The following is a 25,684-nucleotide window of genomic DNA, read 5'->3' as shown; positions in this document are numbered from 1 at the left end:
ATAGAAGTTTAGGTAGTGTTTATGAAACACCCAGAATAACAGCCGCAGTGCTTGTTTAGAGCCGAGGCGATTGCAAAGTGTTGTCATAGTAATGTATATCCGTCACAATAATAACAAAAATAACCATTATCACTCTTTGTCAGTTTATGGGTTTTAAGAAGGGTGCCACTTGTAAACGTATTACAGTAACCATTTTTGGTTGACATTTAGTTTTTCTCGGCATCACATTGATGTCGCAAAAGGCATTTCTAACTGCCCAGCTGAAAGTGATTTTTTACCATAACAATGTTGCCTTTGTTGTGTAGTAAATACACAATAATGTGTACCTTGCACTAAATAATCAATGACTCATAAAACTACTAGTCTTTTTAGAGTCTTTGCAATGTTTCTTAGGCCCTATTCAGACTTGTGATTGGGGCATTCTCAACTGCTCCTTGAAACTCATGCGAACAGCTGCGTGCAGGAAGCGCTATACAAAGCAATAACAGTTGACAGCACCCGTTCACATTAAAACGGACATGTTGCAATTAAAGACTTTGTGAAATCCTGAACTTAGAAAATTATGGAAGATAGTTTACATAGTACATTTTTACATGTACTTAAAAACACTTTAAAACATTCACCTCTGTAGCTGTAGGCATTGTGGAGAAATTCATAATAAAATTTTCAAACACATGCACAAAAATGATAGCTCCTCTTTGCTTTATATTCAATGATAGCAGAATATTGGCAGCCTGCCAGTCCTTTAATCTATGCAAACACCAGGTGCTTGTAAGCAGATAAAAGCCCACTGAAATCTATCTTTACTGTTGTTATCTTTAACCCCATGCTGCAGATACCCAGTGGCCCTATAAGGGGATCTTGATGGTAGTAATCAGAGGTGGGCTTCTATGAATGGCTGTCACAGCGGTCACATGATCAGGAACCCATCCCACCAGCTTCCAATCATAGTGACCGGGAACTGTCAGCACAGAACAGCGAGCCAGCTGACAATATATGCATACAGCTGTCGTGAAGGCCCACCCACCGTGACGCATATGTGTGTTACACTGGCGGGAAGGATCTCATGCACATAGAAAGGTCAGTAATCATTTGTTTTCAACTTTTTTTTTTTAATTTGTTAAGAATATGTAAACAGTTTAGGGCCAGTTCACCTTACAACACCATGTACTGCAAACATGCTGTGTTAGGCAGCCCATTCATAATGACACGCATACAAATCTAGTGCAGGATGCACATTTGTGTTGCACTATGTTGCAACAGGTGTGTTGGGGAGGCGTTCAAAATGAAGGGTGGTGTAGTACGCAATTACACGCATTATCGCGGCATGGTGTCCTTAATGTCCATAATTTGTGCGCAGGTGCACTTTAAAGGGAATGCACAATGATTTTGCATGTACTTTATTATCATACCATAATTATGATAGCTTCCAATTTTCGCTTATTTGGATCTGCTGTATAGACCTCTATACAAATGCACTATTAAAGTCTATTTCCGGGCAAATATTAAACCCCCTCCCAACCCCTCTAACCCATAGTATGGCGGTCTAGGGGAGACCAAGCTTTCCTCCCGTACCGCTGGCTCAGCCTCCTGTGACAGCGAGTCAGGATGGAGAGCTGTTACAAGCAGTCAGCAATCAGCTGATCGTTGACTGCTTGTAAATAATTGAGGACATAGTAAGTCCACAACCAGGAGTGAACAGGAAGTGATGTAGTGCACTTCATAATTGGGGACACAGTAAACAAACTATGTCCTCAATTATTTACTAGCAGTCAGAGGTCAGCTGGTTGCTGACTGCTTGTAACTGCTCTCCATCCTGACTCGCTGTTACAGGAGACTGAGCTGGCGGTGTGGGAGGAAAGCTCGGTTTTTCTTTTGACAGCTGTCTGTTCCCCCACACCGCCGGCTCTGCCTCCTGTGACAGCTCACAGCTGTCTCATCCCCCACACTGCTCTCCATCCTGATCTGTCACAGGAGGCTGAGTGGGGCGTTGCGGGAGGAGAGCTCGGCCTCCTGTGACACGCTGCTCACAGCACTTTCCTCTATGCCCCGCTTGGCCTTTTGACAGTTTCTCTCCTCCCGGCTGGATGCTGCTCTGTGTCATAGGGGGCACAGGGCAGTGCCCAGCGGGGAGGAAATAAACCATGGATGCACCGCAATTTCTGGCGCAAAATTGTACTTTTAGCATTTTGCCCAAAGTATAATTGTAGGCTGATATGTTTCGGCGGCTGAAATTTCGGTGCATCCCTCAGCACTGAGGTCCAAAAAAAGATGAAAAACTATGGCAACGAATGCACAATGCTCTAGCAAATTAAAGTCATCACACAATGATGCCATGCTGTAACGGATGTGCCACAACACGCTTTATTGTATTGCAGTGTGCTGCGTACCTCAGTCCAAACATTTTGGATACACCCAATGCAGGAATTATTGTTCCTGCTCTAAATTATTTCCACCACAACATGCAGCCGTTGTGGTGCACAGTAGTCCAGGTCTGTTCTGTAGATGCGATTGGTGTGTTTAAATTGGCTCTTAGAGTGTTATTTGATTCCTAGCTCAGTTTTTTTCTATCTAACAATAAAAATATATTGATATAAATTACCTATTTATCTAGGTGTTAACATTTTCTGAATTGAACTTAATCTCTCCTTTTTGAAAATGCAGAGCCTATTTAACAAATAGCTCAACTGTGAAAGACACGGAATTAGTGGGTAAGGTTTTTGTTTATATCTTATATCTTTTGCCTTTTTTCCCCATTTCCATTCTGATTGAGATAGATGGAGCAGGCTAGCCAGGATCTGATCCAGCCTTTCATGCTACTCTGAAGAAGCAGAGCACTGCTATCTATTGATCACTGTAAGAAACAGATACCTATTACAGTAATGCTTTGCTATAAAAAAGACTCACCTTTAGCATGGGCCTATTTGTCTACAGAACAACATAATTCCCTAGATGTCCTAAAGGGTGCAGGATCCTAGGAGCTTGGCTTTTGACCATGACTGTCAAAGACAGCTGATTTTTTTTTGGCCTGGGGTGGGTGCGCAAAAACTAAACACCATAGTCAACAAAAAAAGTGCACTACGGTGCAGTGTGTCAAATGGTCCATCTCCCAAAGAGATAGGGTCCTTTCCCTGACACCACCCTCCCGGGCGCAAGGCTCCTGACAGGGGCAGAGCACTCGTCCACCTAGCCGAAGTCAGGCAGACCCATACTTCTAGGTTAGCTGAAACCGACCGCCTAACAATAGGTTGGGGGCTCTCCCGAATGAAGACCCTCAGTTCAGGGGAGGACGGAACCTGATGGCCTCCTCCTAGACTTGCGGCAGGCCCGAAGACCCATACCCTCCTAATGAAGTGAAAAATACACACATAAAAAAGTGAAAGTGCAGAGAAAGTGCAAGTGAGAAAATTAAATAAGTGCCAATCTGCAAGACAATGGCTTTGCAGCCTGCTATAAAAATTACCCATCTTAGTCAAAAGGCCTAGCCCAAGAGGCGTAGTGCAGAAAAACCAAGTTGTGCATGGCCTGAGTGCCTTTCACACGGTGAGGTCCCAAACCCATGGTGTTACTTGAGCACCAACGGGACGCTACTCCCGGGGGGCGCTTGACACAGCAGACTCCCCGTCTTCCCAGCCCACAACCAGGCAGGCACTGGTACCCTCCAGATCCAGGACCAAAGTAAGTACTCCTGATCCCCACTCTCATGCGAGTTGAGACCCAATTCAGTTTCCTTAATACCGGCCAGAACCCTTTGGGACTCCCATCTTCTCTGGCAGGGTATTCTGCAGTCAACTAATCCTACCATAAGGCCAGAACAGCGACACAACTTCCCTTCTGAACACTGATAAGAACAGCTACTACACTTGATCTTAGCCAGAAGGCCTGTCAATGACGGCTGATGGTTGGCGAGTCCACCGTTTGCCCAATTACACCTTACAGAGTATATATTGAACAACTGTTTACTTGAAATTCCTAACAGAGAGACAAGTAGAGATTATATCAAGTAGAGTATATATATTGTGTAAGTGTAAGGAAGATCTTGATCGGATCAAGAGGCATCATTTAAGGTAACTCCCTAAAGCAGTATGGCGGGGGAGAAAAAGATTTTTCCTGACCCTTTCATACATAAGTATGTCTATTAAGCATTAGAAAAGCGTATGCCTTGAACCACATACAAGTCTGAAAACGTTTAGCAATTACGGTTACTTACTTATGTTTTAGTTGCTGCACCTCCTCTTTGTAGGACTCCTGACTGGGGTGGTCTTGGACATTCTGTTTGGCTAACTGCAGTCTAGCTGTCTGATAAAATGAGATCAGACTTGTGAGTACAGCTTACTATACAGGATTAGCAAGTCAGCATATTTGACTGTAATTTACATAAGATATATACTTTACCAATGATAATTTTTCCTTCTCCAGCTCTTGAATTTTGTCTAGATGTTCTGAGAGATCAGACCTATCATATACCTCCCGAAACCGATCCTTCATCTGGATAATCTCTTTGCTGATGCCATTGAAAGCCTGTGTGATCTCATGCACCAGCATCCGATATTGGATAAAGTCATAGTGTGGGCCAGATTTCATGTATGCCTGATGCCCCCTGAAATAAAAAGAGTATAAAGACACAACCAAGCTCCAATAAAAAGCACAGTTTATAAGCATTGGAAAGTAGCAGAAATATGTGTAGGAATATATTATTTTAAATACAGTTTAACTACATGCTTTTAAATTAGGGTAACATGGTACATCCTATCCTCTGATAAAGGACCCCATTGGGTAAGAGAGTGAAGGAACTAAAGTTTATGACACAGTGGTGAGCGGTTCTCCACTCTGCTCTGTGTGATTAGAGAGACAGGAGCGCTGTACTCACAGTGCTTCCCGTTTCAGATGTTACAAGCCGGGCTGCACAGGAGATTGGGCTTCTGCTACTGGAGATTTAGTCGACTAAACAAACTATTCAGATGACTAAAATACCTAAAACTAAAATGGCATTTTAGCAAAAAGACTCAAACTAAGACTAAATTAAAATTTGCCATCAAAATTAACACTGGTGCCATATTGTGGTAGCCAGGCAGCAGCGCTCTCTAACATGCACAGTGTTCATTAAGGGGTAAATTCACTTTCCCAAGTAATTTGGCACCAAATGCCCCTCATTTTCCTAAAACTGGTGTGCTGGTGAAATCCTGCACTCTGACTTATTGAGTGGGTCCATAGCAAAACACAAAAAAAACCAGACCTTGTCCTGTCCCTCTGACTGCACTGGTTCTAGATAGAAAAACTGATCTATTTAACTGCTTGAAGACCATGGTGTTTACACCCCCTTCCTGGCCAGGCCATTTTTCAGTATTTAGCGCTGAGGTACTTTGACTGACGTTTATTCCGTCATGCAACGCTGTACTGAAACGAATTTTATACCATTTTTTGGGGACAGATAGAGCTTTCTTTTGGTGGTATTTAATCACCACTGGGGTTTTAATTTCTTTACTATATAACAAAAAAAGTACCCTAAATTTTGGTTTCCCTATGAAATGTTATGAAACATTTATTATCACCCCAATTTTTTGGTAAAATATAAAAGATGGGGTCACATCGGGTAAATAGACACCAAACATGTCAAGCTTCAAAATAGCGCGCGCCCGCGAAATTGCAGAAAACTACCACACTCAAAATTGGCCATTGGCAACGCTTTAAAAGCTTTTACCACTTTTATCAGTTTAATGTCATCAGTAATTAATGGCCCTAAAATTATTGCTCGCACTCTGACGTTCGCGGCGATATGTAACATGTGCGGCAATAGTTGGAATCGTCGTTTTCGCACGTTGGTGCACCTGACGCATGTTTGCGTGTGTATGTGGGAGGGGGGTGCGGGGGGAGGGGCAGGCAGGACATCTTAAGACGCCCTCCCGCTCCTACAAGACTCCCGTCCGGCCGTTCAGGAATGGCCATGGACGGGAGGTGGTTAAGGCAAGCGCACAAAAATCAAATACTGTAAACACCACTGTTTAACATCAACTGTGGATCTCATAATCAGACAAGTTTTAGTGGGGACTTTTACTGAATATAACTAAATACTTAGCAACATCTATGCTTTTTGTTTATTTCACAGACAGAGTAGTCATTGGGCATTCATGGCTGCCTTTCTAGCTATTATTGAGTACCTTCGCACCTCTAAGTAGCATAGTTTGCGCACAACATTTAAAGATCGTGTCTTCAAGCTGTTTACAAGTGGGCAGATGGCAAATAGAGAATCATGGCCAGCATTAGCGAGATGCCACTGTTTGTTTTGTAGCCAAAATAAAAGGATCGGCAAGGAATAAACGCTGTGCAGCACTACCAAGCAAAAGCACCATTTGCATATGTAATGGACAAATACATCTACTCCTATCTACATATTCAATGGCAAACTATCCAAGAAATTATATACAGATTGAGAAGACTATTTAAAACAACCTTGCTTTTAAAAGTATCTTAAAAAAATATTTCCCCTCAACTTACATCAATCAAAACAGTGCAGCTAAAATGTGCAGAAGTGCCTTTCCTTCCACCTAATGTGAAAACTCAAATCAGAACAATGAATAAACACTGAAGACACTGACAACACTGTAAAAAAAAAGGGGTTCTTTTTGCAACAAATTCACTTTACCCCAGATTCTTTATTTTATTTGAAACCAATCCTTGAGGTTAATATTCTCAAAGTATTATAGCCAATAAAACACACAACTTCTATATTGACTTTATGAGTGTGTTTGTTAATCCTCAGTAACACAAATATGATTAACACATTGCAGAAAAAGTTGTATATTTCTTATAGATAAAGGACACAGAGCTAGCAGATGTCTTTATATCAACAATCTGCAATATCCTGTCATCTGGGAAAGTTTAACTTTTTATTATATACTTTTTTTATTTCATTATTTTTTCAAATAGACGTTCCAGATTTATAAAAATGTATTTAAATAAGCCAATGATATGAGACAGAAGTGTTAAAATTGGAACAGACACTGTTTTTTGTCTTTGAAAAACTAACTTGCAGATTGACCTAGAAAGATTAACCTTTCAAATCTAGTATACGTTCATAAAGAGCTGTTTAAATAAAAGGACAAAGTTGCAGATGCTTTTGGATAGATGTGTGAAATAATAATTTTCAGGTTTTACAGCTAAAAGATGGAAAATCTGGATTGCATATTGTATTAGATACAGCTGAGATAGATAACATAAGTTACATATCTGGATACATAAGTTACATATCTGGCAGGGTTTCTACATTCGCCTCTCAGAGTTCAAAGGTGAAAAGACTCAGTTTTAAAACTCATGAAATATAATAATTTATATTTGCTGCAGAAGCAAAACAGCCGTGCTACATAAAAATTGCATCACACTGAAAGCAAATTCAGCATCAAGTTTTAATGGTCTGTTAACCAAAAACTGATGTTTCAGTTATATGCAAATACTAATGAACCCACAGGCGGAACTTGCAGAGTCGCAGCGGTTGCAATTGCGACCGGGCCCTGGCGTTCTGCCAGTTGGGCCCAGTCGCAGAGAACATGGACAGAAAAACCGGAGGATGGAGACCTGCAGGTACCAGGTTAGTTGATACTATGTTATCCTCATTGCCGCTACATCACTTACTAATGTCTACGTCCCCCTCCATACCGTCCGTGTTTTATCCAGTGAGCATCCCCCAACGTCTCCACCTAGAACAGACTACAGTCTGTGTATGACCCCCCCTCTGATATGGACAGGAGGAAGAGGGCCCTATTAACCGTCTCAGCTCCCAGCATGCAGCAGGCCAACTCTCCGCAGCTCCTTCCAATGGCGGCGGGGGGGGTCCTTCATAGTTTCTTGCCCTGAAGTTTCTAGTTACACCTTTGGATGAACCTATCAGACTCTAGAGCGGAGATCTCTACACTAGAGTCCCCAACTTAGCTTTAAAAATGAAAGTGACTCTGTCATGTGTAAGGTAGGCATTCTGCAGTTGCTGGACCCCTGAAGAGGCTAGTTGCATGGCTTTGTCTGACTTAATTGCTTTTGAGTCACAGTTCTGCAACAAACATGTTTTAAATGAGTGTCACAAAATGTCAGAATTCTAGACACATGTTGGAACTCCTAGAAAACACTATAAATAACTGGATCATAGTGATATTTCAAACTAACCATTTTCCGTAATTAGTATCACATATTTCTTCAATCTAGCAATAAGTCAGTCAGTTTGTTTAAATGGAGAAAAAGAGTCACTCTGATGTTTGGTATAATTGTGCACACAACACTGGACATGTACCGGAGAAAGTAAAGAAGAAAGTTGTCTGAGGAGCACAGAGACAAAATTATAGCATGTCAAAGGGAAAGGCCCTCCAACCATCTCCAAGCAGCTCGATGTTCCCGTGTCTACAGTTTCAAATATTATTGAGAAGTTTAAAGTCCATGGGAGTGTAGCCAACCTCTCTGAATGTGGCCACAAGAGGAAAACTGAGCCAGGATTGAACAGAAAGTGCAAATGGTAGACAAAGAACCAAGGAAAACTTCCAAAGCGATAAAAGCTGAACTCCAAGGTCAAGGTACAACAGTGTCCGATTGCACCATCTGTCCCTTTTTGAGTGACAATGGGCTCAAAGTAGGAAGGCCCAGAAGGATGCCACAGTTGAATGAAAAACATGAAAAAGCCAAACTGGAATTTGCTGGCTGGAAATGCATATTGTCACATATTGTCTACTGGACTCTTGTTTGGACAGATTTAGGTGAGTTATTCCTAGGATTTACTAAGAACTACAGGCCTACAATGTAAAACAACATATTTGCTTGAAAAACAATGTACCGCTTTTGGTACCTAAAATCCTGAATAATCATACCGCCAGGGAGGTTAAAAGGTCCCTTGGATAGATGTGACTTGCCAAAAACTCCAGTTTTGTCTCATCTGCTCTATGCTCACAGATAAAAAAGGAAGCATTTTCAAAGAAAAGAACACTGTACCTACTGTGAAACATGGAGGAGGCTCAGTTATGTTTTGGGGCTGTTTTGCTGCATCTGGCACAAGGTGTCGTCAATCTGTGCAATGAAATCTTAAGTCTATCAAGAAAGTCGCAGGCCATGGGTCCTCCAACAGGATAGAACAAACATTGGACTATTCTGCAGTAGACATCTATGAGCCCTTATCTGAATCCTACTAAACATCTATGGAAAGAACTGAAAGAGCTGGAGCAGTTTGCACAAGAAGAGTAGGCCACACTACCTGTGGGTAGCTGCAGAAGTCTCATTAAGAGCTACAGAAATCACTTGTTTGCAGTTATTGCCGCTAAAGGTCACGTAACAATATATTAGATTAAGGGTCCCATTATTTTTGTCATTAACATTTTCATTTGTACAAAGCCACTTTGCACTGGTGATAACAGGTCCCGTTACAGTGTTGGTTAGTGGTTAAGTGGCCCTTTACCTTGGTTTTCAGTGGAAACATTGGGATGTCGCTAGTTACATAGAGAAGCAAGGCTCTGGTTCTACCAAGTGATGGTGCAAAAACGATGCAGGCACTCTTAGTCAAGGAGGCTGGGTGTTGACAGAACCAAGGCTCTAAGCTCACAAACAGGAGCACATGCCCATAGCAATGCCCATGATGGCAGAATTTCATTATACATGGAAAATGCAATTTACCACTGGTAAATATAATTTATTTACAACTGCCAACAGGACTAAAATGCCATTTACAGATTCTACAGATTGAGCTGGGTAATGTGTCATTATGTAATTTCTCATGGCCCATGCTACCTAATCTAACAGAACAGCTGCTATAAAAAAAAAAAGGCAATATACATTCCTCATTTTCGCAAATATGCAATGCTGAAATGACAGGCTTCAGAAAGAGGAACACTAACTAAATTACTTTTATATTTAATCCTTCACTTTGATATTCAGTGTTATTATGACAGCGTGTCTTTTGTACATATAAGAAAACTCACCAGATCCTCGGACCTCACTGAATCACAGATGTCAGTTTGCAGATATGTGTATACATACCGGGGTAAAGAACAGGTAATAGAGTATAGATGCTGAACACCATATTCAAGCTTCTACATTTGTGTGCTGTTTCACAATTATTACTGCAGGAAAATTTGGTTTTTAAATGTCATATTTTTAGTTATGATTTTATAAGTTGGTTTTGATGTGCATATTTTATAATAATCTAGCTCAGGGGTGCCCATTAGATAGATCGTGATCTAACAGTAGCTCTCAAAGCTGATGATGGTAGATCATGAAGGGTGTGAATGGTGGCACCTTTATTCCATTTTGGTATATTTATTTAGCTATGCACACATGATTACCTATTAGCCTGAGTCTGCTGAGCCAAGCTCCCGGACACCTTTCTGGTGGGTACTGGTGTTTGAAGTGCTATGTATTACATCAAAGAATATTAGTTTACACAGCCTGTTGCAAAATACAGCAAGGTGAGCCAGGAGAGAGAGCGGAGAGGGACAGCCAGGAAAGAGAGAGCAAGGAGAGACAGCCAGGAAAGAGAGAGCAAGGAGAGACAGCCAAGAGATCCAGCCAGGAGAAAAAACGAGGAAAGACAGCCAGGAGAGAGAGGAGAGACAGCCAGGAGGATGAGCAAGGAGAGACAGCAAGGAGAGAGAGCGAGGAGAGACAGCCAGGAGAGAAAGAGCGAGGGAGTTTTTTTTTTTGTTGGTAGATCTCATGTAGCTCGTCATTTGAAAAGTAGATCCTAACACAAAAATTGTGGGCACCCCTGATCTAGCTTAACAATACTTTCACTATCAAGTTTTTTTTTTGCTTGTTCGATTTCACCAAGGTCATACGCATGGAACACTTCTAGTGTTCCATGCGTGTGACCTTGGTTAATTGGAACAAGCAAAAAAAAAGCTTGATAGTGAAAGTATTGTAGTGAAAGAGTGTCCATCTTGAAGCACTCCCAGTCAGATAAGTCGAGTGTGCAAAGCTTTCCTCTGTTTGAGGTTTTTTTTTTCTGTTCTTTAGGGGAGCTGATGTGTATCTGTCTGTAGTGGTCAAGGAGGTGGCATTGGAAGACTCCCAGTAAAGGATTTAGTATTATGTGGGTACAGATGGTCTCATTAAATTGGAGGAATACTTCTGAGGAAAGAAGTGGGTTGTTCTCAACTGTAGTCAGTGTAGAGACAATTAAGCTGTTCTTTATCCATGGTCATATCCACATAAATGCTAACTGGTCTCTGTGATGCAGTGAGGTTAGAGGATTTCTTATGCGACATCTGTACAAAAGACACGCTGTCATAAGAACATTGATCATCAGGGTAAAGGATTTAATATAAAAAATATTATGTTATAGTGTTCTTCTTAAAGGAACTTAAAAGACTGTCCTACTCAGGTAAGGAGCTTGGGTGGGGGAAGAGTTTAGGTTAGGAGGTGGGGGTCCTATACTTTATAAGAGAGTGAACATACCCTGTATTAAATCCATGCTGTATTATAACCAGACCTACTTTTAAAAATGTCCCCTACCAGTTTTTAATGGTGTACTCCAAACTTCAGTTTCAGGACTATTACTATTTTATCTATTTATAATTGATATAGAGTTTGGGAAGTACTATTCATGTGTTTGCAGATCACACTAAGCTATGCAGTGAAATAAAGTCCCTACAACCTGTCTCTAACTTATAAAGAGACCTGAATGCATTGTTTGATTGGGCATCTATGTGGCAAATGAGGTTTATGTTGATAACTTGGGGTCTAACATGTATATATCATACACACCAAGAGGAGTCAATTATCAAGAAGGATCTTGGTGTTCTGGTAGACCATAGACTTACTAATATCATGCAATGCCAAAATGCATCTTATGAATCAAGAAAAATACTTTCTTACATTAAATTGATCCAGAGAGACATAATCCTGCCACTATACAAAACATTATTAAGACCTTATCTGAAATATGCAGTTCAGTTTTGGGCACCAGTTCACAAATAGGATGTTGCAGAACTAGAAATAGTACAGAGAAGGGCCAGTACATTATTAAGTGGCATGCAAGAGCTCAGCTATAAGGAAAGAATAGCTCAACTCAATGTATTCTCTCTGGAGAAGAGGCATTTCAGAGGGGATATGACCACCATGTATAAATACAAAAATGGCCCATATAGTAAACTTTACTATATGCAAAGGACAAGGTGGTACTCTTTGCAGCCAGAGGAATTAAGGTTTATTTCAGCATAAGGAAAGTCTTCTTCACAGTAATAGCTGTGAAAAAATGGAATAGGCTCTCGGGAACTAGCTCTAGCCAACATAGTTTTAAAAAAAGCTGGTTGTGTTTCTAAATGCAAAGTATATAAATAGCTATTAAAATTTGTAAGTAATAACACCAGTGATTGTTGATCCAGGGAATATCAAATATCCTTAGGGGATCGGGAAAGATTTATATTTGAGAAGGCATAAACCCAAATCTCTTCTACATCAGGGTCCCTGCTCAGCACCATATGGGGGGGGAGTGTGTGCTCTTGTGCTATAGGTATACTGGAAAGAACAAGCTTCCAGTAAGCAACTGAAATTAAAATCAGGAGTTCTTTAGTTCTGTTATTCTTTACAAAAGTGGAAAAAAAGAAGTTTAAATAGGCATAACAAGAAGAAAAGCATTATGTTAGATTGTTGATGAACACCAGATGAGGTGAACACTGAAAAAAATTAAACAACATGTATTTGATTTCAAAGAAGGACGTATGTAAATGTATCCAAGTTATAATCAAATTGTATACATTATTCCAGACGCACTCATGTCAGGAAAAGTGCAATGCTAATGATCTCTGCATGACCAAATTTCAATAGGTGACATTTCTTTAAAGATAACAACAGGAAAATGAAAGTTGGCACAAACACTGTGGACATTAAACAGATATAGGGGGGAACCAAAAATCACAAAATGCTGCTTTTTATCTTCTTCTCATGTTTGCTTTCATGGTTGTAATTAAGCAACTGCATAAAGTTTCTCCTAAATTTGACATCGCTCTAAGCATCAGGGATAGACACATATGTACCTTTTCGAAGTATGAGATACAGATATGTAATTTTACAGTCTAAAATAATTCAAACTGAATGCAGTGGCCATTGTGAAAGGATCTCCTTAATCTGTTACATATGCAAAAAGAAAGTTGGTGGTTTAGCCAAACAATATTCTCCTGTAACTGAAACACCAGTATACTTTTTAATAAAGCATTAGCAATGTGCAAGTATCCAATCAGCAATCAAACGAAATACAGCACTTTACCATACTGGAATGGGTGTTCCATTCTTCTCACAGTGGCCCTTTTTACTAAAGGCAGATTAATCTATCTCCAATTAATTCCTGAAACATGTCACAGTGCTTTAATGGAGATCATAATTAAAAGGCTGGCTTGCCTGTCGCTATCTTTTACATGATTCACCAGAATCCACAGGTGCATATAAAAATTCCCTTTCCATTCATTAAATGAATAAATCCATAATTAAGATAGAAGAGGCTAAAGCGATTTCCCTGGACAGGACAGAGCAATATAGACAGCAATAGACCTCTTGGCTCTATTAAAGACAATTTATAAAAGCAACACTAAACTCAGACGTTAAATACTAAAATTCAGCTCTATTATATAAGCAATAACTATGGAATTACCTTCATTTTTCAATATTCACCTTTTAACTGCTTCAAAAAACATTTTTTTTCCTGTTTCACAACTTTCTGCTTGATGGTGGTCTACTTTTCTTCTTCATGGTCCCTATGGGTGCTGAAAAGTAGCCACCCTCTGTGCTCACTCTCAATGAGAACTACAACACGGCAGGACGCATGAAGTGCCCTCATGTCTCCTCTGCAGATCCTTCCTCTCAGTCCCTCCCATCTTCTAGACTCTGCACACTGTGAGCTTTGGAAGGCACGTGGATACGTTTTTGTAATGTGTTCATAGCTGGTAGGAATCGAGGAGAGTGGTGCACTCAGCAGCTATGTTGAGTAGGAGGGAAGGGGGAGGAACCAGCATGTTAGAGAGACGGTGTATGCTGCATTATGGGGGATCTAGCCAGAGTCAGCAGTGCGCGTGTACAAAATTAGCGTGCACTTCTCAGAAATAGAGACAGAAAGTGGAAGGGAAGAGGAGGTGCGTGGGAGCGTGCTGAATACTTTTAAAAACAGGAAAAAAACGGTCAGATTCTATTTTGCAAATACAGTAAACTCCCCGTTATCAGGCATCAATGGGGATTGGTAGATTCTGGATAAATGTAGTTTATGGTTGCTTGAGAGTTACTATTAAAAATACGTCTAACTAATGCCATACCCCATACTATACCACACCATAACAAACTCTGTATTTACTTCATATTAATATTAAAATGCAGTAACCAAAAGCAAATTAAGACAAATAAACACACTTAAGACAAATAGACGCACAATCATTTCCAGCATAATACATGCCGCAGATCAGCAAAACAGTGAGCACACAGGATTTTTTTTTGGGTTAGATGAGAGTTCGAGTTAGTTGAATACCAGATAACAGAGTTTACTGTATAAATAAAAGCAGATTAGGGGAATGCCCTATGTGGAGATTACTGTAAGGAGTGTTGTGTCACTTTAAGTAAATTCCCCTTTTAATGTGGTGGCTTCACGGCCCATTCGTGGCAGGGTTGTATATGGACACTATACTCACCGAGGTCAGTGGATGTCGTGGTATGCCATACTTTTTGTCTCCCCTTCCCTTTTCATTCCTCCTCCTTTTCTTTATTTTCTCTTCATTTCATTTCATTCCATGGAGTTTTCTACTTAACTTTTAGCAGTTTCCACCATTTCTGTTCCATTTTCCTACTTTGTGTTTTTAATACCCTTTTCAATGGTATGCACGGATTGTTTTTTTTCCAGACTGAGTACTGATACTTTTCCTCAAGAACTCACTGATACCAATTACCGATACTTTTCTTTTTTTTAGGGTCATGTGGCAGTTTATCTAAAACAGTACAGACTAATGATTTTAGGACAGTGGTGGAGTGCCAGGGCCCAGTCCCAGCTGCAAATGCTGTGCCCCTGGTAGCTCTGACTCCAAGCTGTAGAGAGACTACAAATCCCAGCAATACATTATACAGCAATGCAGAATTACCACCAGCTATAGAGGACTACAAATCCCCACAATACATTATGCAGCAATGCAAATTAATACAAAGCTACATACTCTGTGTTGCTCACCAGGGCTGTGCAGGTGGGTGCGATCTCACCAGAGCTGTGCCGAGTCCCCAATGCCTGTGCGAACATGTGCAGATCTCACCAGAGCTGTGCAGGGTCTTCCTATTGCTGTGCGGGCGGTAGGAAGGAGGAGGGAGAGATGTGTGGCTGGACCGGCACCGTAAATAAGGTTCTCAGCAGGCTGCCGTGAGTACGAGTACAAGTACTGGTGAAAATGCCCAGTATCAGCACCGATACAGGTAACGCTATCTGTGCATCCCTAGTTAGATGGGTTGAAATTCCTGTACAAATTATAATTAGATCGGGCTATGCTAATAGCTCTTAAAGAGTGTTGGGGGAAATAAAATAAAAAATAAATCTGTACATACTACATCTGTCAAATACATGCTTTTATGGTCTAGAAATAATGAAAAATGTCTGTTAATCTGTGAGAAATTCAGTGTGCTCCTTCAACACAGTGCCTCTGCTGCACTGAAATCTTAACCAGTGTTTGCAGCCCTGTCTGCTGAAAAACAGAACTTTGCCTATCACTGCCCCGCTAACCCTTGAAAAACAATGCTCCTGCGTTGAGTCCCGTGAGCCTGTCTACATACTATGGGGTCTATTTATAAACAATCCGTTTTGGCCCTGCAAATCTCTTTAAACGTTTATTCTGTGTGAATAATGTCCAAAAAAAAATGTCTTAGTATATTTTCTATTAAGGTCTGATGTAATACTGCATTAAGGCCACTAGATGGAGCTGATGAGCATAGTAGATAAATACATATTGCAAACATACAATAAAATGTCACAGCAGTCCCTTGGCAATTATTGGACAAGCGGATTTCTGTCAGCTTTAGGCACTAAATCAATGCGCTTAAAATTATATATATACTCACTCATCAAAAAGATGATACGTCTCCACACGTTCAGCTTGTAATTCATAAAACCTTTTCACAAGGAGCTTAAAATCATTGTCTGTCTAGAAGAAAAAGTAACAAAGAATAAGTGAAATAATAAGGTTATTTGCATACTGTTTTCTTGAGTGTAAGCTTTCCCAAGCAGGGTCCTTTTAATCTTTTTGTATTGTATAGTACCTGCACGGTCTTCCCATATTTTGCAAAGTGCTTTGCAAACTCCTTCACCTCCTGCCGGCACTGCTCCTATGGCGTCCCATCACCCACACACCAAAAAGAGCAGTCTCTGGAGTAGAGTGGGGGATTAAGCTCCCTCTGGTTCTCCCCTCTCCTTTAGTTGTGTGGCTGACGGGAAGCCACAGGAGCAGTGCCAAGAGGAGGGGAAAGAGTACTGAGAAATATAGATGCTTGAAAATGTCATGTGGCAGGAAATTGAGACCTATGCTTGGAACACTATATTGGTTAGCTCATATGGAATATCCCAGATAATAGACTATAAATCAAATTCACTACTGCCATTGTGTAATGTTCTGGTCCCCCCAACTCCTCCTCTTAGTTCCCCCTGGGGTAGTAGCCAGGTTGGGAAACCATGCATGGGTATTACAGGGATGTTCAATAAGCTGGTATTGTCCATCTTGCCCTGAAGAAGTGGTATAGTAACTGCAAAATGCGCTGGAGAGTCACCCTACCCCAGCTGTAAATTGCACAACATCGCTATAAAACTTTAATGTATAAAATATATAAGGGGTCAAAAGGGTGATACATGTGGATATACATGCTGTTAAGAAATGAAATATCCCAACTGCTATCACTATGTTTTTAATATATGTTTATACAGAACACAATAACATGACAGATTTTATTGTAATAGAAGAAGTCTGCTTTAGATCCTGTGAGGTAGCACCTGAAAAGTCCCATTATTTTGTGAGAACAATTGTTGCTTGGTATTCATTTTGGGGATGTTGTGCACATGAACCCATAGTACCAGTTCATATATACACTTGTGCTCAAAACTTTGCATACCCTGGCAGAAATCATGACATTTTGGCATTGCTATTGAAAATATGACTGATCATGCCAAAAATTAGGGATGCACAGATACTTTTCGAGTACCAGTGCAGATACTTGGCATTTTCATGAGAACTACCAGGGTTGCAGCGGTTGCAGCTGGGACCTGGCTCTGGCACTCCACCACTGTCCTGAAATCATTAGTCTGTATTGTTTTAGAAAAATTGTCACATGATAATAAACAAAAATGTATCAGTACTCGTACTTGTAAGTACTCGGCAAGTACCAGTACTCGTACTCGCAAAACTGGTATCTGTGCATCTCTTTATTTATATTTATAAAAACAAAATCGTACATTAAAACAGAGATGTACAAATCCCGGGAGCTCCGTGTGCGCCTTACAAATGACAGCTGCCTCCTAATTTTTAAATTTTTCTCTAGTCTAGTCTTGGAGCTCAAAAGTATCGGTACTCATACTTGTACCGAGTACTGTACTTGGTATCTGTGCAACCCTACCAAAAATGTCTTTTAATTTAAGGATAGTGATCACTTAGCCGTTTGACTCCTTTTTAAAATCATAATGATCAACAGAAATCCCCCAAACGGCCCTGATCAAAAGTTTACATGGAATGTTCGGCCTTGTTACAGACACACACAAGTTAAAATGGCAATTAAAAGGTTAATTTCCCACATCTGTGGCTTTTTAAACTGCAATTAGTGTCGGCCTATAAATAGTAGCGATGCACCGATATTGGTTTTTCAGCATTGAGTATGAGTGCCGATATTTTTTTTTCGGTACTCGCCAATACTGATACCGGCATCCCGGGGTACCGTTGGCCCAGCTTCCTGATTGCCTGGGAAACCAGTGTTCTATCGAAAGAACACAGGCTTCACATGACTGGTCAGGAAGCCAGGTTGCTAGCAACAAGTGAAACTGGCTTCCTAGCCAATCAGGAAGCCAGGAGGCACGGTCATGACCTGCTGCCCGGCTTCCTAATTTGCAGGAAAGCCAGCTCCATGCTTCCTTGCGGCACTGCCACTCAGAGGGAATCTCTCTCTGACCGGAAGTTCAAGTATCGGGGTAAATATCGGAGCATTTGGACCAGTACTCGGCATCGATACAGATTCCAGTATTGGTATATTTCTAAAAAATAGTCAATGAGTTTGTTAGCTCTCATGTGGATGTACTGAGCAGGCTAGATACTTGGCCATAGGGATAAGAAAAGAACTGTCAAAAGACCTGCTTAACAAGGTAATGGAACTTTTTAAAGATGGGAAAGGATATACAAAGATATCCAAAGCCTTGAAAATGCCAGTAAGTACTGTTCAATCACTTATTAGGAAGTGGAGAATTCGGGGATCTCTTGATACCAAGCCAAGATCAGGTAGACCAAGAAAGATTGCAGCACAGCTGCCAGAAGAATTGTTCAGCAATACACAGAAAAACCCCCACAGGTAACCTCAGGAGAAATACAGGCTGCCGTGGAAAAAGACGGTGTGGTGGTTTCAAGGAGCACAATACGACGATACTTGAACAAAAATGAGCTGTATTATCGATTTGCCAGAAAGAAGCTTTCACTGCACCAATGCCAAAAAAGCCCGGTTACAATATGCCTGACAACACTATGACACGCCTTACAGCTTATGGCACACTGTAATTTGAAGTGATGAGACCAAAAGCTTTAGGGTCACAACTAGGGATGCACCAATACCGATACTGGTATCGATATCGGTGCCGATACCGAGTATTTGGGCCAGTACTCGTACTCGCCCAAAATGCTCCGATGACTAGCAAGAGTACTTCCTGTATCAGGAAGCCGGGCAGCGCGTCATTACACGCTGCCCGGTTTCCTGATTGGCCGGAAAGTGGGTACATGCTCTTTCGTCACTTGTGATGAGAGAGCATGGAGCCAACTTCCCGGCCAATCAGGAAGCCGGGCAACGTGTAATGACGCAGCACCCGGCATTCTGATTGCCCGGGAAGCAGGGTTCATGCTCCCTCGTCATCTCATGATGAGGGAGCATGGAGCCGGCCTCCCGGCCAATCAGAAAGCAGAGCTTTGAGTCATTACACGGCGCCTGGCTTCCTGATTGGCCGGCCAGACGGCTCCGGCTGGGGACCGGAGGAAGGTCGCGTTCTGGCTGGAGAGGCCCCGGGGGTTACAGGCTGGAGATACCAAGGTAAGAGGGGACTTTCTTGTTAATCCGGAAGCCAGGTGGCGAGTCTTTACACGCTGCCCAGCTTCCCAGGCTAATCAGGAAGCCAAGTGGCGAGTCATTACACGCCACCTGGCTTCCCGAATGGGACTTCTGTTACTCGGTAATTAGTATCGGTGAATACCGGAAAAAAATTATCGCTACTCGGTATCAGAATACCGGTATCGGTGCATCCCCAGTCACAATGATAAGCGATATGTTTGGAGAGGGGTCAACAAGGCCTATAGCAACAAGAAGGTCATCCCCTGTGTGAAGCCTGGTGCTAGCTATCTGATGTTTTGGGGGGTGTGAGCTGTAAAAAGGCACGGGGAATCTTGTGAAAAATGATGGCAAGATGAATGCAGCATGTTATCAGAAAATACTGGCAGACAATTTGCTTTTTTTCTGCACGAAAACTTTAAAAGGGAAAAGATGGTATGACTAGACCGATCCTTATGGAGGTCGTTCAGTGATAAAACGTGTTGGGTTGAGCTAGTCAAGCAAGGCCAGACCCAGAAGTAATACGCTACCTTGTGATCTGTGGCAAAGCCAGGGAAATAGCTGATCTTCCTATGTGGATATCTATAGTTTGTTAAGCAATAGAAACAAGTAAAACACTAAATTCTACTTAACTCCAATCTTTCCTTCATTGACTGATCCTTTTGTTGGCCCTTGCATCACTGACAAAATATTCTCACATCAAGAACAACCCCCTAGCAATATACTCTTTGCTTTCCTGCACATTCTTTTTCTTCCTCTCCATCTATTGCCCCACTTTACTTTCAACTCTCCTATTGCTCGTTTTCACCATCCTAACTATGTATTTGGTTTTTACTCTACTCTCCTTCCTATCAGGCTCCAAAACTTCCAAAACAGTTGATTTGACTTCCAAAACACCGATTTCAATCCTGACAGCATGTTATCACGCCTGAGGGACACCAGAACATTTTAGCCAAGAAAATATCCTGTATTGCTGTATGATGAATATTTTGTATATTTATTATTGTAAAAAAGCTGAACCCCCTTCAATACATGGTCTTGACGGAAATGCCTATAGTAGCAAATTATGTTGAACTTGTACCTTACAATTTGATTACTTGTTTCCCTGTTGACCTGTAAAATCTTAAATAAAAACATATGAAAAAAAAGTACGCAATATATGTTTACTCTGATCCTGCATCCTAAACAGAGGAGCTAGAAAAGGGAGTCAGCATGTAGAGCAAAGTAGTAAGAAGTATTGGAAAGATGTCACTGAACAGGAGTCACTGCAAAGAAAAATTGGAACTACTCTTCGGTGCTCTGCCTGGCGGTTTCACTCTGACTTTATCTCATACAATACAGAACCAGCAGTCCTGCATTGTACATGAAGGCGCTTTGTATCATTCAAAGTGTGATCTTCCAGAGACATGGGGAAGCCAGGGAAAGCTTCCTGTCACTATGTGCCATGTCATTGACCAGAAAATATGGTGAGAGTGATTTTTTTTTGGTTATACATAACCTTATCATGATATGGACTACAGTACCAAAGAGCTCCTGACCCACTGTTCTATAGTAAAAACATGGAGCTATACAAACCACTGCACCATAAAGAACCTGCACTTAAAGCCTATTCTACCGCCCAAGTGAGTTGAACATGGTACTAAATATATGCTCTGTGCTACAATTGCAGCTTCTAAATTAGTAGGTTGAACACTCATCTTTTGTATTCATAAGAAAAGAGGAAACGTTTTTAGGAATCCATACTTAGTAGATTTCTGAGAATATATTTTATAAGATATGAAATTATTGTGTTTACGAATGAAAAGTATTGTCAAATTATGTGGTCAGTCAAGGGCATTGGAGGTGAATGCAATGGGGCCAAGAACTTTTATCATCCCTTAGGACCCCATTTGGTTTTAAGGTGGTCCTACTATGGTGTAGAACAGGTGTAGCTAAACTTTGGCTCTCCAGTTCTGGTGAATCTACAAATCTCAACATTCATCTGCCTCAGGGACCTGTGGCTCTCAGAAATCTTGCAATGCCTCATGGGATATCTATTTTACCACAGATAATGGGACAAAGTGCGAATACCCCTTGAATGGAATGTCTACATAGCTAAAAGGGAAAAAAAAAAGCTAGTCAAGTTCACATGATCATACATAAATGTAATATTTTGTCTTTGCGTGACATTTCGCTGGTTGGTTCTGTTCCAACTATCTGAATGGAATTCATGACACTTGTACTGGTAAAAAAAAAAACATGTTTTTTCTAAAATAACTAAACAACCAAAAAAAAAAAAAAGAGAGAAAGCGTGCATTATAATTTGGAACAGTTATATGTTCTACTGTGCCAGTGAATCATCACTGTCTGTGTTGTGTTTACTGGTGTGCATGGAGCTGCTATTTTCTCTAGATGACTTTATGTACGGTATAACCAGCCCTCATTTAGATTTAAGATCACATCATTTGGAGAAGATGAATCACACAATAGGGATTGATGTCCAAGCTAAAGCAAACGTCTAAAGAAAAACCTGCATCACCACCTACTGGTGTGCTACAGATATAATCCTTTTCAGAACTCTACATACCTATATGGCCATATCCACTACTAAAACATACCTTGTAACCATCCAATAGTGGCATAATCCTGTATTTAATGCCCATGTATTAAATACAGTGAAACTGATAAATCCAATGGAGCATATGATGCAAAATGAAATAGGTGGAAGTTGTTTTCAGGTAATAAATCATTTACAAAAAGAACATCTGGCAATACAGGCAGCTAAGAACTAAAAGTTGGGACCCAGCCACTCCTGCCTCCGACACCTATTCATCCATTGTGATAGGTGGTATCACTGAACAACAGAGAGAAAGGGGGGCGGGAGGTGATCAGAAGGCAGAGTAAGTGGGGGAAAGCAAGAAATTGACAGAATGTCACAACGTCAGCACATGCCATATGTTATTCTTTATTTTCCATGTAAAAATATTGGCTGGGACAAAAAAATCTGCAAAGTGTGTCAAGTATATAATGTATACATATTATATAGGCAAGTATATATTCCTTGCAAAAAACAAAAACACTATCAAATTTAGTTATATAACAAATTGTAAAGCATATTCATATATATTGGTGCTGATAAAGTTGGTGTCAAAGCAGCTGTAATGTTAATTTGTCATGTGATTTCCTAGATAAACAGGTAAAAAATAGATGCATGGCGGTCATAAGACACCTATTAGAAGCTAGCTAAACAGGTATTCCAATGTATGATTACCAGAAGTTTGCCAGGAAAGCCAGTAGGACAGTAGCACCATATGCCCCACTGGTATTTGAAAGATTAGTCCTGCAATCCTGCTGGGAGCACCATCCTGGAGAGCGCACCATTCGGAGCTGCGAACTGAGGACAGCACACACATCTATTTCTCATATATCTTGGCTTCAAACCAGGTCGCCGTTCCGAATGGGATCATTTTGTGGCTCTCTCCCACTGCCTAGGGTATTCCTCCCTGTAAGACCCCGGGGTCCGGATAGAGAGAATGGACGGTACGTGATGGCAGGGCTACCTCCAGCCACCCACCTCGTGCCAGCCCTACTCCATGTCGACCCACCTCCAGGTACTTGATATAGATGAATCGAATCCCCTGAAGAAGCTTGAATGCGAAACGCGTAGGAATGAATCGTTCTGAGACGATTATCTTGAGATACACATTGATAGACACACCTTGGAGAAATTTTATAATGAATGGATCATTTGGAAGGAATCATGGCTGATATGTATCAGAATTTTATCAATTTATGTACTATTGGATGAATTATGCTGTTCAAACTGGGATTGTCAGTAACCATCTATGCATGTAACAATGATATTTATGAATTTTACCAATATTTTGTATGCCAAATAAATCTATTATACTTTTAAGCATGGTTCGGTATATATCTCTCCACAAACCCTCTCTACAAACCCCCCCTTTTTATTGCATATATACTATGAGGGGGAAAGATGAATACAAGGAGCCAATGTGGAGGCGACTCACTATTGTTTTAAGAAGAAAAACATGGAGGAAAAGGGTTTATGGAGAGATATGGTAGACCATGCGTAAAATTATATCAAATTTATTATGTTGTACATAAATTAATTTCAATAAAAACATTTGCTTGGTCGAAGTAGCTGATAAAACTCATAAATAGCACTATTAAATACATACATGGATGCAATATTCAAATCTAGACCCACATAGTTCATCCCTCATCATTGACTAGCCCAAAATACATACATTCATTGATAACATTTCTAAAGCCCAACAGCCATGATTCGTTTGACGTAATCAGTTCATTGGTGTGTTCTTCAAGGTGTATTTCAAAAATTTATTTCCAACATGATTAGTTCCCTACGCGTTTCGCCCTTAGGCTTCATCAGGGGATCAGACTAATCTATCAAGGGAATAAAAGTTGTTTATATAGAATATCATGTATAGTAGGTGGTGACACATATCACTGTGATTGATCCCATATGCGGATAACCCCCCTGTCTATCTCTGAGCGGGCGTCTGGCACTCACCTATAAGGGGTGCCTGGAGGTGGGTAGAGGTGATGAGGACAAGACCGGAGTGGGCGGCTCACTTCGGCCAATCCATCACATACCGTCCAACATCTCTCCCAGGACGCCGGGGCCACAAATGGAGGGATATCCTGGGCGGATTCAAAGAGCCATATGAAAGCCCACTCGGAGCAGTGACCTGAGAGGAATATATATAGCAAAAATCAGCTATAAATACTGATATTGCTTCCTAACTTAAAAGTAGTGCATGACAATGTGCAGATTATAATATGCCTTTCTTAATCTTTCTTTTTGTCTGTGGCATGGCCCCTATTGGCCATCCTTCACCATGGTCTTTGGAATACGTCCTCTTATAGGAAAAATGTGTTGTGTGATCTCGTGCACTATTTTATTCTAGTCGTATGTATCAGTGTTGTATAGATAGTGATTTTAAATAGGTATGTGAGTGAACAATTGTTCGTACATTTAAAGACATTAATTTGCTACTAGTTAGTGTATAGAGCATGTGCATAGGTATATATGATCTCAGCCCTAACACTTGTATATATGTGTCCCAAATCCTAAATAAAAATGGATACTACTAATTGGTACTCCTTGGTGTATAGGATTCCCATAGAAAAACGCAAAAACATGATTGAAAACTTAAAAAGTGTGTCAAATAGAAATCAAATATAAAAAGAAAAGAAAAAATTTAAATGTCTCTCTAAGTTGTAGAATTTTTGGTTAGGTTGTTTAATCAGATTACATCTAGGTATGGTTAGTGCACATTATTAGGCATGGTCCAGAGATCTATAGGTCGAGGCGACGCACTGGGGGTAGGACCTGATAAGTAAACATACCTTCAGGTCCTGGTTATATCTAACAGAGAAACTTTTTGTGGAGCAGAATTATAACCCTCATTTCACCCTTGTAGACAACATCAATGAGACTTAAAGTGACACTAAACGCAGGAGTTAAATCTTGAAAATGCATTCAAGTACTCTAACTATGAACATTAATGCATCTCATTTGTGTATCACTCGGCTGTAAAGCCTCAAATCATCTTTGAATTAATGCTGACACTGTCCTTCCTTTCCGGAGTGATGGCTACTTTACAACACACACACACACGCACACACGCACGCACACACACACACACACACACACACACACACTGAATTCAGAGAGGATTTGAGGATCACCCTTCATCCTTCTGGAGGGTGGTTACTTTTGTTCGCTATGGTCCCTATGCGTGTTGTAAAGTAGCCACAGCTCCAAGCTTGCTCCTGTGATGGACTACAATCTCATGTTTAGTTTACTCATTTGTATTGTAGTCCATCCAGGGAGTGAACTTGGAGCACAACACACACACAGGGACCATGCGAAACCAAAGTAGCCACCCTCCAGAAGAAAGGACAGTGTCAGCACAAATTCAGCGATGATTTGAGTATCTACAGCTGAGTGATACACAAATAATATACATTTATGTTAATAGTTAGGGTACTTGAATGCATTTTTAAGATTTAAATCTTTTAGTCAAGTGTCACTTTTAAGTCTAGCTATAAAAAAAGTACCCATGCAGTGGGGCTACCCCCACACGGCGAGGGCTAGCTGCTTGTTTTTGTCTAGGGGGATCTACTTACCTGATCCCTTATTTTGCTGGCTCCAAGAGCAGCAACCACAGCCTCTCAGCCGTCAGCACTGGTGGTCGGAGGCCCACTGATATCATCACGTCTAATGCAGGGCCATAGCCAAGGAACAGTCCACAAGCCAAAGCGGAGAGGAGAGAGGGGACCAGGTACGTAAAAGTCCTCCTTACCATATCCCTAGACAAAATGAAGCAGTTATCTCTTGCAGTGCAGAAGTAGTCCCACTGCAATGTTTGGCTTTTTTTTGGGGGGGGGGGGG

The 25,684-nt window shown here is 40.9% G+C and overlaps 1 protein-coding gene across 1 annotated transcript in view; it reads right to left on the bottom strand.

Annotated features, from left to right (window-relative positions):
• The window catches only part of CUNH19orf60 (chromosome unknown C19orf60 homolog), a 28,862-nt gene that overhangs the window by 511 nt on the left and 2,667 nt on the right, over positions 1–25,684 (bottom strand). Inside the window, exons 2-4 of the mRNA XM_018557492.1 lie at positions 16,042–16,124; positions 4,396–4,600; positions 4,211–4,299 (exon numbers count right to left, since the gene is read on the bottom strand). Coding sequence (XP_018412994.1) covers positions 4,211–4,299; positions 4,396–4,600; positions 16,042–16,124 — 377 coding nt within the window. The remainder of the gene's footprint in view (positions 1–4,210; positions 4,300–4,395; positions 4,601–16,041; positions 16,125–25,684) is intronic.

The sequence above is a fragment of the Nanorana parkeri genome, unplaced genomic scaffold (assembly GCF_000935625.1).
Source record: "Nanorana parkeri isolate BGI_ZX_2015 unplaced genomic scaffold, ASM93562v1 scaffold286, whole genome shotgun sequence".
Taxonomy (NCBI): Eukaryota; Metazoa; Chordata; class Amphibia; order Anura; family Dicroglossidae; genus Nanorana; species Nanorana parkeri.
This window is presented reverse-complemented; position numbering and strand designations above follow the sequence as displayed.